Source organism: Brassica napus, chromosome C6 (assembly GCF_020379485.1).
Source record: "Brassica napus cultivar Da-Ae chromosome C6, Da-Ae, whole genome shotgun sequence".
Classification (NCBI taxonomy): Eukaryota; Viridiplantae; Streptophyta; class Magnoliopsida; order Brassicales; family Brassicaceae; genus Brassica; species Brassica napus.
In genome coordinates this window covers 6424028-6438095 of record NC_063449.1, presented here as the reverse complement: position 1 = coordinate 6438095, position 14068 = coordinate 6424028, and the positions used below count along the sequence as shown (strand labels likewise).

General features: G+C 39.9%; 2 protein-coding genes across 2 annotated transcripts; both read left to right on the top strand.

Moving 5' to 3' along the window:
* Positions 1-3329: 3329 nt before the first annotated feature.
* LOC106404292 (alanine--tRNA ligase-like) lies at positions 3330-5192 on the top strand. The gene is made up of 8 exons (XM_022697467.2): positions 3330-3405; positions 3499-3641; positions 3726-3834; positions 3911-4098; positions 4192-4281; positions 4405-4587; positions 4670-4849; positions 4960-5192. The coding sequence occupies exons 1-8, from the start codon at positions 3345-3347 to the stop codon at positions 5029-5031; spliced, it is 1026 nt and encodes a 341-aa protein (XP_022553188.1). The 5' UTR covers positions 3330-3344; the 3' UTR covers positions 5032-5192.
* A 261-nt stretch (positions 5193-5453) lies between these two features.
* LOC106404293 lies at positions 5454-6529 on the top strand. The gene is made up of 3 exons (XM_013845022.1): positions 5454-5537; positions 5644-5890; positions 6225-6529. Exons 1-3 carry the CDS (start codon positions 5454-5456, stop codon positions 6527-6529), a joined length of 636 nt encoding a protein of 211 aa, XP_013700476.1.
* The last annotated feature ends 7539 nt before the right edge of the window (positions 6530-14068 follow it).

The window sequence follows — 14068 nt, the reverse complement described above, 5'->3', positions numbered from 1 at the left end:
AGATGAATGATGTGTATTACATTCCTGACTTAAGAAGTAATATAATTTCACTAGGCCAAGCCACAGAAGATGGATGTGATATACGGATGAGAGGAGATCAACCTACAATGCATGATCAGAATGGGAAGTTGCTTGTTACAGCCAACAGATCGAGAAACCGACTATACAAAGTATGCATGAGCTTAACACCAGACGCGTGTCTTTCTCTAACAGAATCAAAGGAGTCAAGCAGATGGCATGCAAGGTTGGGACACATACACCTTGAGACAATGAGATCAATGATACAAAGAGAGGTCGTGTTAGGGATTCCAAAGCTCAGCATTGAGAGAGAAGTATGCGGATCATGCTTGAAAGGGAAACAAGCGAGGCAAGTGTTTCCACAAGCAACACAATACCGAGCTAGCAAGAGACTTCAACTGATACACGGAGACTTATGTGGGGCAATAACTCCGAGTACACAGGGTGGTAAGAGATACATCTTCGTCCTCATTGATGATTATTCAAGGTACATGTGGGCTATCTTGATGAAAGATAAGAGCGAAGCCTTCACAAAATTCAAAACAATGAAGAGTTTAGTGGAGCAAGAAACATGGGAGAAGATTCAAACCTTTAGAACAGATAGAGGTGGAGAGTTCACTTCCAATGAATTCAACACCTTCTGCGAGAACTCTGAAGTTAAGAGACATCTAACTGCTCCATACATACCGCAGCAGAATGGCGTGGTCGAAAGGTGAAACAGAACCCTGTTGGAGATGACCAGAAGTATGTTAAAGCATATGAGCATGCCAAATTGGTTTTGGGGAGAGGCAATACGACACTCAGCATATCTTCTGAATAGAATTGCTACACGAGCACTCAAGGACATGACTCCATATGAGTTATTTCATCTCAAAAAGCCAAACGTAAGCCATCTGAGGGTCTTTGGATGCATCGGATACGCAAAGATAGAGAAGATACAACTGAAGAAACTTGACGACAGATCAAAGATGCTAGTGAACCTCGGAACAGAACCAGGGTCAAAGGCTTATCGCCTGTATGATCCTCAAGATCGGAGAGTTATAGTAAGTCGAGATGTTGTTTTTGATGAGATGAAAGGCTGGGATTGGAGTAAGACCTCTAAAGACCAGAGACATGATGAGGAATTTACTCTTACAATGAGCACACATGGGAATCGTGGGCTTCAAGAAACTGTTATAATCTGAGATAACCCAGACGAGAGTGATGAGACAAGACACGAGGATGAAGATGGGGAGAATCACGACCTTGATACAGAGCCGACAGATGAAGACGAGCTTCCATCGTCTCAAGAAGACCTCACTGAAGATACATCTCAGCCTGTTTTGAGAAGATCAGAACGTCAAAGTGTCAAACCGAAGTACTTGGATGATTATATTCTCCTTGCAATAGAAGAATGAGAAAGACTTTTGCTGTGTCTCAACAATGAACCATTGAATTTCCGAGAAGCAAGCGAGTCAAGATAATGGACACTAGCATGTGAGGATGAGATTGATTCCATCATCAAGAACGAAACATGGGAGCTAGTTGAAATACCCGTTGGAGTCAAACCAATTGGCCTGAAGTGGGTTTTTAAATTGAAACGAAACGTAGATGGGAGTATAAACAAGTTCAAAGCTCGTCTTGTTGCGAAAGGGTATGTACAACAATATGGCATTGACTTCGACGAGGTCTTTGCTCCAGTGGCCCGTCACGAAACAATACGACTTCTAGTAAATTTGGCAGCAGCTTATGGTTGGGAGGTACATCATCTTGATGTAAAGACAGCATTCTTGCACGGTGAGCTTAAAGAAACTTAAAAAGGCGTTATATGGTTTGAGACAAGCTCCAAGAGCTTGGAACACAAAGCTCAATGGCATTCTCATTGAGATGGAGTTTCGTAATTGTACAAAGGAACTGTCCGTATATCGGAAGATGATCAACGGACACTTACTCGTGGTAGCCGTCTATGTTGATGACCTGTTTGTTACAGGAACCAGCAAGAGAGTTATTGATGAGTTTAAAGCAATGATGGCATCAAAATTTGATATGAGCGATCTTGGTAGATTAACCTACTATCTCGGGATAGAAGTAAATCAACATAGTGGAGGAATAACGTTGAATCAAAGCCGGTATGCGCAAAAGATTTTGCAAGAGGAAGGAATGAGTCAATGTAACCCTGTGCAGACACCGATGGAAGCAGGACTTAAATTATCAAGAGCTGATGGAGAGAGAGAGATCGACGCAACAGAGTTCAGAGAGAACATTGGCTGTCTACACTATCTGCTTCATACGCGTCCGTACATGGCCTATTCTGTGGGAGTATTGAGCCGATACATGCACTGTCCGAAAGATTCTCATGGCACGGCAATGAAACAGTGTTTAAGATATCTGCGAGGTTCTACTAATCTTGGCCTAACGTTTCAGAGAATGATGTCGAAGGTACCAAGACTACTTGGATATAGCGACAGTAGCTATAACAATGATGTTGATGATGGCAAGAGCACCACAGGCCATATCTTCTATCTCGGAGAAAGCCCAATCACTTGGCACTCACAGAAACAAGAAGTTGTTGCACTCTCATCTTGCGAAGCAGAGTTCATGGCTGGAACCGAAGCAGCAAGACAAGCGCTGTGGCTACAAGAGTTGTTAAGCGAGATTCTTGGACGTCCATATGAGAGGATCACTATACGAATCGATAACAAATCAGCAATCGCACTTACGAAGAATCCGGTGTTCCATGGTCGAAGCAAACATATACACTCTAGGTTTCACTTTATAAGGGAATGTGTGGAGAAAGGGCAAATTGAAGTCGAGCATATCTCTGGTCATAAACAAAAGGCGGATATCTTAACCAAAGCTTTGGGAAGAATCAAATTTAAAGAAATGAGAGACTTCATAGGAGTACAAGATGTGGATACAAGTGATTCCAAGCTTAAGAGGGAGAATGTTGGATAAGCATGAAATAACTTGATATATAAGTTATCTATTTCTTATGAGAAAAGGAAATAGGAAATATGGAAACTAGATACTACTATTGGGATTAGGTTTAATTAAGTAGTATATAAGGAGATAACAATATGTGGTATAACTTATGTGTGTTGTGAGCTTTAGATTTGAGAGATTTTACTAAAGAAATAAGAGTTGAGTTCTTATTAATCTTGTGTGTGAGATACTCGAGTTGATATCGAGTTTGTGTGTGATTGCCTTAAGACAATAAGCTCATCGCTCCTAACCATACTTGTACACATATGTTGAATTTTGCACTGAAGGTATTGTTTCTGTAGTTTAAGTTACCTAAAGGGTAATTTCCTTTTTTCTTAAATTGGATCTCAAAACATTCACTTTCCATGAATTCAGGAAGTGCTCAGGGATCATTTCCTGAAAAACTATGTTTTGATTTTTCTCACGGTACATTCTTCAATACGTATTTTTCATATTGATATGGATATGGATATGGATAGTCTCTTATAATTGTTTAACGGTTTCCATAATATCGAGTAGGCAAGCCGGTTGATCCTGAAGATTTAAGAAAGATCGAAGCCATAGTGAATAAACAGATCAAGGATGAACTGGATGTATTTTCGAAGGAATCAGTGCTTTCTGAAGCCAAGCGAATCAAAGGTCTAAGAGCAGTGTTTGGTGAAGTAAGCTGTCCACCAGTTCTCTTGCAATGCATTTTTAGTTTGTTTTCTGTGAATCTAAAACGTTTTCGCTTCCTCTGTTTTTAGGTCTACCCTGATCCTGTTAGAGTGGTGTCGATTGGGAGACGGGTCGAGGACCTCTTGGCTGATCCCGAAAACGATGAGTGGTCATCACTTTCTTCTGAGTTTTGTGGAGGTTGGTTTCCATGGGGGATGGTTTTTTGATCTTTCTGAATAGAGTATTGAGTATTGTATTTTTTTGGATATCGCAGGAACCCACATAACAAACACCCGTGAAGCGAAAGCTTTTGCTCTTCTATCAGAAGAGGGAATTGCTAAAGGTATTCGTAGGGTAACTGCTGTGACTACCGAATGTGCTTTTGATGCAATGAACGTGGCGTCCTCACTTGAAAAAGAAGTCGAGGATGCATCCAAAGCGGAGGGGAGTGCATTGGAAAAGGTTATCTCTCTTCTCTCGTTTCTCACAATCTAAAAATTTATAATAAATCTTATTCATGTCAAACTTAATGTGATCATTTTTGAATGTTGACAGAAAGTTGCTGCTTTGAAAAGCCGGGTAGACTCGGCAATTATGCCAGCGGCCAAAAAGGCAGATATAAGGGCCAAGATTGCTCTGCTTCAGGTAATCTCTTTCAGCTCTACATTGAGGAGCTTTTTTTCTGCATCTACTTTGCAAAGAACCTTTGGCTTGTGTCTGGTAACAGAAGTATTAAAGTGGATATATTCTTTTTTTTTTAAATTGCAGAATGAAGTGAGGAAAGCTCAAAAGAAAATAGCAGAGCAGAACCTGAAGATATCAGTGAAAGTAGCAACAGAGGCAGCAGAATCTGCAGCATCAGATGGGAAGACATTCTGCATTATCCAGCTTGATGTAGGTCTTGATGCAGCTGCCGTGCGAGAAGCTGTCTCGAAAGTTATGGAAAAGAAGGTAAATCTCCATTTACTTCTACTAACTACTCTTCGAAAAGGTAAAGAAAGTTAAATAAAAGTGTTGTTGGTGAATCTTCTAGGGAATGTCGATAATGGTGTTCAGCACAGATGAAACGACCAACAAGGCGGTTGTGTGTGCAGGAGTTCCAGACAAATCTGATAAATTCAAGCAATTAGACGTTACTGAGTGGCTTACTACTGCATTGGGTCCTCTGAAAGGGAGATGCGGGAAAGGGAAAAGTGGTCTTGCATCTGGACAGGTATGTGTCTGGGTTTTAGGGATCATGCGCTAATGGATCTCAATCTAAGATCCGTCGGTGAAGCATATGGACATATATTGACTCTTGAGCATATGTTGTTGTGGTCTCAGGGAACGGATGCCTCTCAAGTGAACGCAGCTTTGGATCTGGCTGCATCATTTGCATCACTAAAACTCAACTAATTGATGTGGAGGTGATTACAGAATCTGTGTGGTCTTGAACAACCTCTACTCATTTGATACCATTGTATACCGTTTTACTCATTTTAAGATCTACTGTTTTCTCATTTCGTGGTACTTCTTAGTCAGTCAAAGTTAGGTTTGGTTTTATATTTAAATAATTTATGGAACATAAAAGCTGCTTAGGATTCTCTCTCAAGTTGAAGTAAGGTAGTGGAGCGTGGGACTCAGAAAAAGCAAGAAAAACACGTTTCTTTTAAGCCGTTCAACCACTTTGTGGTACTTTTTAGATACTTTTTAGCAAAAGTGAAGCTAAGATCTAGGGTTCTTGGCTCGTGGAAAAATCTAGATCAAAGTTGGGGCATTCAATCGGGTGAAAAACATTGGATTAAATCAGTTTCGAAATTCGAAGATTGTCTGTATCGATGTCGGCGGCAATGGACAGAGCCTTGATGGCTCTTTCACTAGAGGAAGAAGATGAACCGTTCGAAATGCCGGATCTGCCGGGGGTTCTGTTCGAATGAGAAGAACAAGTTGAGTTTGGTGGGTAGAATTCTAAACCTAGAATGCCAGAAAATGTCAACATTAATTTGGAGAATGCCTGGAAAATGGCAGAAGGAAGGTAGATCTCGAGGAGTGGCTCTGTCCAAGGAGCGCTTTCAATTCTTCTTCGACCATGAGTATGATTTGCTTGATGTTTTGGCGAAAGGAGTCCATACCTTCAATGAATGGACTCTGGCGATAGAGAGGTGGGTTGAAGAACCACATTATCTGCAGTATATTCCGTTGTGGCTGCACATAAGCAACATTCCTATGAATTACTACACAAAGGAAGTTATCATGGCGCTTGGAGAGCTGCTGGGTAAGTTAAGGAATTTATCTTTGATCCCACAAAACCGCAAACTCAACCTTATGAAAGAGTCCAAGTGAAGTTCAATGCGGCGAACCCGTTGAAGATGTCAAGGGTGGTCAACATTAAAGGAGAGAAACCGGTGCCTATCCATTTCAACTATGAAAGGATTCAAAAGCGATGTTTTATCTGTCATAGGCTGAACCATGAGCAAAGGATTTCCCCCCTTGTATTGAAGAGAAGAAAAGATGAAGCTCTTGTAAGACGCCAAAGGATCTCTAAAGAGTTGGAAGTAAAACAGACTGTTTAAAAGAGGATGATCCTCTTTTTGGAGATCTTACTGAAGATCAGGTGGGGATAAGCTCGGTTACAAGAAGGCCGAAAATTGTAAAAGAGGTGCTGGATGAAATGAGACAGTACTTGATGCTGGCTACCGAAGAAGATAGCTTTGAAAGGAAAGAAAGAGTAAGAAGCTCAGTAGCTGCTGTGGAACAAGACCCTATGCTGCAGCGTACAGTGCTGAGACTTGAGGCACCTCCCATTATTTCTCAAGACTTTGATAAAGGGAAGGGGATAGTGTTCAGCTGTGAGGAATTAAAGAATCCGGAAGCCGGAAGCCGAAGGAGGGCAGAAATCAACAGGAGAAATTGATGGCTTCTGCAATCAGAGTTGGTACATCAGGGAGATGGAATGATGAAAAGATCACGATGGCTGAGAGTGAAGATGCTATTTTTGGTGCCACTTATATGGGTTCTTCTGCTAGTTCAACGGTGTTTAGTACTGTTTTTTCGGAACCGTGTGCTTCATCTGGGACTATAAAGAAAACCTATCAGCGTAGACGCCCCCCCAAATCAAGAAGAGAAAGGTAGAAACTAAAGTTGGGGATCTTCTAGTTTCAGCGAAGTCTAAAACCCTAAAGGTGATCCCAAGGGAGGGATCGCCCAATCTTTAAATGAGCATATTGAGCTGGAATTTCCAGGGATTGGGGCGTACTCAAGACATGACAATTCAGCAACTCCGAGAAATACGTCGAACACATTTTCCGGAGATCATGTTCTTGATGGAGACTAAGAACTGTAGAAATGTTTTGGTGGATCTGCAGCAGTGGCTCGGGTATGATAGGGTTTTCACAGTTGATCCGAAAGGCTTGAGTGGGGGGGGGGGGGGTTTGGCATTATTTTCGACAAGTGACATCAAGCTGGAAATTAAATATGCGGATAAGAACCTGATCGATATGCAAGTTCATTACACTACAAGAAAACATCGGTATTCTGACGGACATTCCGACGGAAAATGAAATCCTCAGAATTTCCCGAGGAATTTCCGAGGAAATTCCGAGGAAGCCCAAATTTTGGGTTTCCTCGGAATTTCCTCGGAATAAACCGACGGAATTCCGAGGAAACATTAATCCGTCGGTATATTCCGAGGAAATTCCGAGGAGAAATGTGTTCCTCACAAAATTCCGAGGAAATTCCGACGAACAAGTGATCGATCGATGCGTTTTTGGACATATACCCATCGATCGATCACATTGTTACGCTTTGGTCCATCTTAGTGATCGATCGATGCGTTTTTGGACATAAATCCATCGATCGATGCGTTTATAAAAAAACATTCGAGATTTTGAAACCCAAAACAGTAGTTCCTCAGAATTTCCTCAGAATATTCCGAGGAAATTCCGAGGAACACTTGATATCCTAGATCGATCGATGGGATAATCTCATAGATCGATCACATTGTTACGCTTTGTTCCATCTTAGGGATTGATCGATGCATTTTTGGACATAAATCCATCGATCGATGCGTTTATAAAAAAACATTCGAGATTTTGAAACCCAAAACAGTAGTTCCTCGGAATTTCCTCGGAATATTCTGAGGAAATTCCGAGGAACACTTGATATCCTAGATCGATCGATGGGATAATCTCATCGATCGATCACATTGTTACGCTTTGTTCCATCTTAGGGATTGATCGATGCGTTTTTGGACATAAATCCATCGATCGATGCGTTTATAAAAAAACATTCGAGATTTTGAAACCCCAAACACTTGTTCCTCGGAATTTCCTCGGAATATTCCGACGGAATTCCGAGGAAGAAAAGGGTTTCCTCGGAATTCCCTCGGAATATTCCGAGGAAATTCCGAGGAAATAGGGTTTTTAAACCGAAAACAACGTTTTGCGGTTTGAATAACACCTATATAACCCTTATTAAGTGTCTTACGTTCATTATGAAGTCAAAAATTTGTTCCTTACCCTATAATAAACACATTTCCGATTGTATGAACGAAATCCCCACAACATAAGAGAAACACTTATACACTTTAATGAACGGTAAATGGAATACTTACAATTCGTTTTGAAATTTGTTTTTCATGGTTTATGCTCATCTATACAAAGAATCCTCAATGGTATGCATTACAATTGTATAAGAAATGAAATACGGCAAAAAAAATTGATGTTTTGAAACCCCAAACACTAGTTCCTCGGTATTTCCTCGGAATATTCCGAGGAAATTCCGAGGAACAATATAAATTAATAGAAATATATGCACATGATATTCTTTTTCCTCGAATTAATGAAAATATTCTGAAGAAATTCCGACGGATATTTAAGTGGCCGTCGGAATTTCCTCGGAATATTTTCATTTAACCGGGCAAACAAGCCGCCAAATATTTCGTAAAAATTGAAATTGAAAATACTGAGGGAATTCCGACGGAAAATATCCGTCAGACCGAAGGTTTTATAAACTCGAACCGCATCTTCTTCCCCATTTCTCTCTTCTTCCTCTCCGGCGATCTCTCTCTCCTTCCGGCGTTCTCCACCTTCTCTCGCGACGATCTCTCCGGCGAATCCTTTCCATTCCCTTACAAATCATGTAAGGACCCTATCCCACTCTCTTAGTTCCTATTTGTTAGGTTTTTAAGTAGATTTGATGATTTTAGAAGTTTTTTAATAGATTTTTGTTAGGGTGATTGGGTAGGATTGTGATTTGTTGTGTAATAGGTTTAGAATTGTGATTTGGTTGTGTTGAATTGATTTAGAACTTGTTTTATAAATTGTTTATTATTTTTGTATTTACAAAAAGTTTTTTCTATATAAATTCGATTTTAAAAAACGTTTTTGTATATAAATTCGATTTTTGGATTTATAAAAGATGATTTCATATTTATAAAAATATTTATATTTATTAAAACTAATTTTGTATTTATAAAACATTTTTTTTTATTTATAAACACTATTTTTTTATTTTTGTATTTATAAAAACTATTTTTAAATATACAAAACGTTCTTTGTATATAAATTCGATTTTTGGATTTATAAAAGATGATTTCATATTTTAAAATTAATTTTGTATTTATAAAACATTTTTTGATTTATAAACACTATTTTATTATTTTTTGTATTTATAAAAACTATTTTGTATTTATAAAAAGATGATTTCATATCTATAAAAATATTTATATTTATTAAAACTAATTTTGTATTTATAAAACATTTTTTTGATTTATAAACACTATTTTATTATTTTTTGTATTTATAAAAAGATGATTTCATATTTATAAAAATATTTATATTTATTAAAACTAATTTTGTATTTATAAAACATTTTTTTGATTTATAAACACTTTTATTATTTTTTGTATTTATAAAAAGATGATTTCATATTTATAAAAATATTTATATTTATTAAAACTAATTTTGTATTTATAAAACATTTTTTTATTTATAAAAACTATTTTATTATTTTTTGTATTTTAAATATGTTTTCTATTTCAATTTTAATTTTATATTTTCGAATTTCAATTTTAAAAAATAAATTTATAATTTTTTTTTTAATTTTGGAAATATTCCGAGGAAGTGTATCCCTCGGAATATTCTGACGACATCTTGCTCGGAATATTCCGAGGAATTTCCGACGAAAAAAGTCCTCGGAATATTCCGAGGAAATTCATTTCCTCGGAATTCTGTCGGAAATCCCTCGGAAAGATGAATTTCCGAGGAGTTATTTCCGAGGACTTTTTTCGTCGGTATGTCGTCGGAATAGCGTTATTCCGACGACATACCGACGATTTTTTCCCTCAGTATGCCGCTGTTTTCTTGTAGTGTTATGAAGAAGTTAGTTTCTTCCTCTCATGTATATATGGTGAACCGTCTTCAGAGGAGAAGGATATTGTCTAGGAAAGAATCAGCAGGATAGGGGTCACCAGAAGAGATAAGTGGTGTTTGATTGGAGATTTCAACAAGATCCTCAACAATGATGAAAAAACAGGAGGTCCCACGAGATCTGAAGCATCATTCAAACCTTTTGGGGACATGCTTGTTGAATGTGAAGTGGAAGAACTGGAGTCATCTGGTATCAGATTTACATGGGCGGGGCAAAGATGGAAGAAGTGGATCCAATGTTGTCTAGACAGGGCTTTTGGCAACAAGGCATGGCTGAGATCTTTCAGTGGATCGAATCAGAAGTTTTTGGATAAACGCGGCTCTGATCACAGACCAGTGCTACTGAAACTTCAAGCTTACCAAGAAAGAAGAGTGGGACAGTTCAGGTTTGACAAAAAGTTCTTGTTTCAACCTGGAGTGAAACTAGAGGTTAATAGAAGCGTGGAGAGGTGCTGCGGAGGGGTCCGGTAATAGAAGTGTGGCGAAAAGGCTTCGAGACTGTTGTGGTGCTTCGAGTGAATGGAAGAAACAAAGGATCTTCAATGCCAAAGACAGAATTCATATTCTGGAGAGGAGGTTAGAATGGTTTCATTCAAGAAATTACCCGTGATGGCATGCGATCAGAGTGATAAAGAAAGAGCTGTGTAGAGCATATAAATAAGAAGAACTCTTTTGGCAGCAGAGAAGCATGGAAAAAATGGCTTAAATATGGTGACCGAAACTCTAACTTCTTTCATGAATCGGTTAAGGCGAACAGAGCAAAGAAAAGGCTTGTAAAAATCAAGAATGGAAATGGAGAAGATCAATGGTCAGAAGCAGCAAAAGCTCAGGTGGCTGTGGATTACTTTAATGATCTCTTCAAGTCTTCTAATCCCCCAAGCTACCAGCCTCTGTTCCAGGAGATGAGACAAAGAGTTTCGGATGAAATGAACCAGCAACTGATTGGTGAAGTGTCAGATGAGGAAATCAAAAGTGCAGTCTTCAGTATAAAAGGCTCAAGTGCTCCAGGGCCGGATGGAATGTCGGGGTTTTTTCCCCAACAATATTGGGATGAGATAGGGCCAAGAGTATCATCTGAAGTAAAGATGTTCTTTGTAACAAGGAGAATGCCAGCGGATTGGAACTTCACTTATATCTGTCTTATACCTAAAGTCCAGGAGCCTGAAACGATGGCTGATATGCGACCGATAAGCTTATGCTCCGTTCTGTATAAAATCATCTCCAAGATATTGGTATCCCGTCTACAGCCCATCCTCCCCGAGTTGATATCTGTTAATCAATCGGCCTTCGTGGCAGAGAGATTGATTACAGATAACATCGCAATTGCAAGCGATTCATGCATTACGGGTCAATCCGAGCATTATGAGTGAGACAATGGTGGTGAAAACGGACATGTCCAAGGCTTACGACAAGGTGGAGTGGAGCTATCTTAGGAGCTTGATGGAGGCCCTTGGGTTTGACTCCAAATGGGTTAAGCTGATTATGGCATGCGTTACTTCTGTCTCCTTTGCGGTGCTGGTGAATGATCAACCTTTTGGGATGTTCAGACCGCAGCGTGGTCTGCGCCAAGGTGATCCCCTCTCACCGTTTCTATTTGTGATGTGTACAGAAGGGCTTACTCAACTATTGAATAGAGCGGAAAGATTATGCTTTCTAAATGGTTTGAAGTTTGCTGATGAAGGGCCCTCAGTTCATCATTTGCTGTTTGCCTACGACAGTTTGTTTATGTGCAAAGCGTCTGAAAACCAAGCTAGGACCCTGAATCAAGTGCTCGAGGTGTATGGCTGTGCAACAGGACAGACGATCAACTTGCAGAAATCAGCTATATCCTTTGGATCTCAGGTTGATCCCGCTGTGAAACTTGCGATTCAAAGGGTGCTAGGTATCTCAAACGAAGGAGGTTCAAGCAAATATATGGGGTTGCCGGAATGCTTATGCGGCTCTAAGATAGATCTGCTAGGCTATTTAAAAGGAAGGTTGAATGGTAGACTTAATGCTTGGTACCTAAGGAAGCTATCCCAAGGGGGTAAAGAGATATTATTAAAGACGTCAGCATCGGCCCTGCCTGTTTTTGCGATGTCAGTTATCAAACTCCTGAAAAAAATCTGTGCTAACATGTCAAGTGCGATGGTAAACTTCTGGTGGGGATCTGATGTGCATCTCAGGAAAATCCATTGGATAGCTTGGGAGAAACTTTGCTTGCCAAAGGAGAGTGGAGGAATGGGATTTAGGGACTTGGAAGCTTTCAATCAACCGTTGCTGGCTAAACAGGCTTGGAAAGTTTTTACTTTCCCCCATTGCTTGTTGGCCCAGTTCCTTAGAAGCAGATACTTCCCGAGTTCTAATTTTTTGGATGCCAAATTGGGTGAGAGGCCATCATTTGCTTGGAGAAGCTTGTTGTTTGGGAGGGAGTTGCTACTTAAGGGTCTGCAGAAACGAGTTGGTGATGGAAACTCAATAAATATCTGGACTGATAAATGGGTTGAAGATGAAGCTGATGGATGCGGTCTGAGGGCTCCCTGGATTAAAAATTGCACTTTCAACGTGAATCTGCGGGTGAGGGAGTTGATTGACTTTCAAAACAGAAGATGGAATATTCAGGCTTTGGAGGAGATTTTTGTGCCTTCAGATATTCAAATCCTTCTAAAGAATCAACCCGTGACGTCTAAAGAGGACTTCTGGGTGTGGAAATTTAATAAATCAGGGGCATACACTGTTAAATCAGGCTATTGGCTACCGTCTCAGGAGAAGAGCAAGGAGATTCATCAAGTGGTTGAAGCTCTTCCATCCCTCAACAGCCTGAAATCTCAAATTTGGAAAGTGCAGGCAGCTCCTAAGATAAGAACTTTTCTGTGGAAAGCTCTGTCACAAGCCTTGCCGGTAGCTGATCTGTTAAGGGAAAGGGGAATGAAGTGTGATGATCGATGCCAGCTGTGTGGTTTCGAAGGGGAATCGGTGAACCATATGCTCTTTACCTGTCATCTTCCTAGGAACTGTTGGGCTATTTCCAATATCCCTTCTCCTCGGTATGGTTTCAGTGACCAATCGATCTATGAAAACATTGCCTATCTCCTGAAGGTTATTAAGGATGTAAGGTTCGACGTTGAAGTCAACAGAAGCTGGCCGTGGATCCTCTGGTACTTATAGAAGAACAGAAACACCTTTATCTTTGAAGGAAAATTGTTTGAAGCAGAGAAAATCACGAAGAAAGCCAAAGAGGAAGCTGATGTGTTGGTTTTTGGCTCAACTAGTTCAGAGTGGAATGGACAAGATGGAGGCAGGTGTGATAGAGCAGGGAGCACAGGGTAATGTTCAGACAATTGCTAAAGGTTGGGTACTTTGTGAGTTTTACATGGACTGCTCGAAAGGTTGTGGGCTCATGGGGGCGGCTTGGATTGTGAAAGATGAGAAGGGAAGAGTTCTTGAACATGGTAGGAGAGCTTTCTCGGATGTGAAGTCTATCAATGAGACAAAGTTGCGGGTTTGGTTGTGGGTTTTAGAAAGAATGAAGAGTTTGAGAAAGAAGAAGGTGATCTTTCTTTCAACCTTTGGGGATACTGTTGAAGCAATAGAACAACCTGGCTTGTGGCCTAACTTACAATTTGAAGCTACAGAGATCAAGAGAGAATTGCATTCTCTCGAGGCGTGGGAGCTAAGGATCAGACTTTTGGCATCAGTTAGATGTGCCTCTTTCATCGCTTGGAGCGTCAGGCAGTTAGGTCTGATGCAGTCTCGTGTAGCGGCTGGCCACCTTCGATGGTTGGATCACATGTATGCGAATGAAAGAGGAGCATCTGATAGCTAACATGGTCATTGGGAATTTGTTTTGTCCACCCTTGTTGGGTGTTGATGATGATTGAGTAGTTAGTTACTCTAATTAATTTTGTGGAGGTTTGTGAAGATGTAAGCTGGTATGTTCTTGATGGTTGTAAAAGCCTTTTGGTATATATAAAGTTTCAATTTGGGAAAAAAGGTTGTTTACTCGTTTTTTGGGTTTGATATGGTTTCAGTTCAGATGTTGTTTT

Bases quoted from the DNA above. Each gene is read 5' to 3' on its own strand.
- LOC106404292 (XM_022697467.2), top strand. From the start codon at position 3,345: ATGAATTCAGGAAGTGCTCAGGGATCATTTCCTGAAAAACTATGTTTT. The intron at 3,642-3,725 runs GTAAGCTGTCCA...CTCTGTTTTTAG, and splicing joins TAAGAGCAGTGTTTGGTGAA to GTCTACCCTGATCCTGTTAG. The intron at 4,850-4,959 runs GTATGTGTCTGG...TTGTGGTCTCAG, and splicing joins GTGGTCTTGCATCTGGACAG to GGAACGGATGCCTCTCAAGT.
- LOC106404293 (XM_013845022.1), top strand. From the start codon at position 5,454: ATGTCGGCGGCAATGGACAGAGCCTTGATGGCTCTTTCACTAGAGGAA. The intron at 5,538-5,643 runs GTTCTGTTCGAA...GGAAAATGGCAG, and splicing joins AAATGCCGGATCTGCCGGGG to AAGGAAGGTAGATCTCGAGG. The intron at 5,891-6,224 runs GTAAGTTAAGGA...ATCTTACTGAAG, and splicing joins GGCGCTTGGAGAGCTGCTGG to ATCAGGTGGGGATAAGCTCG.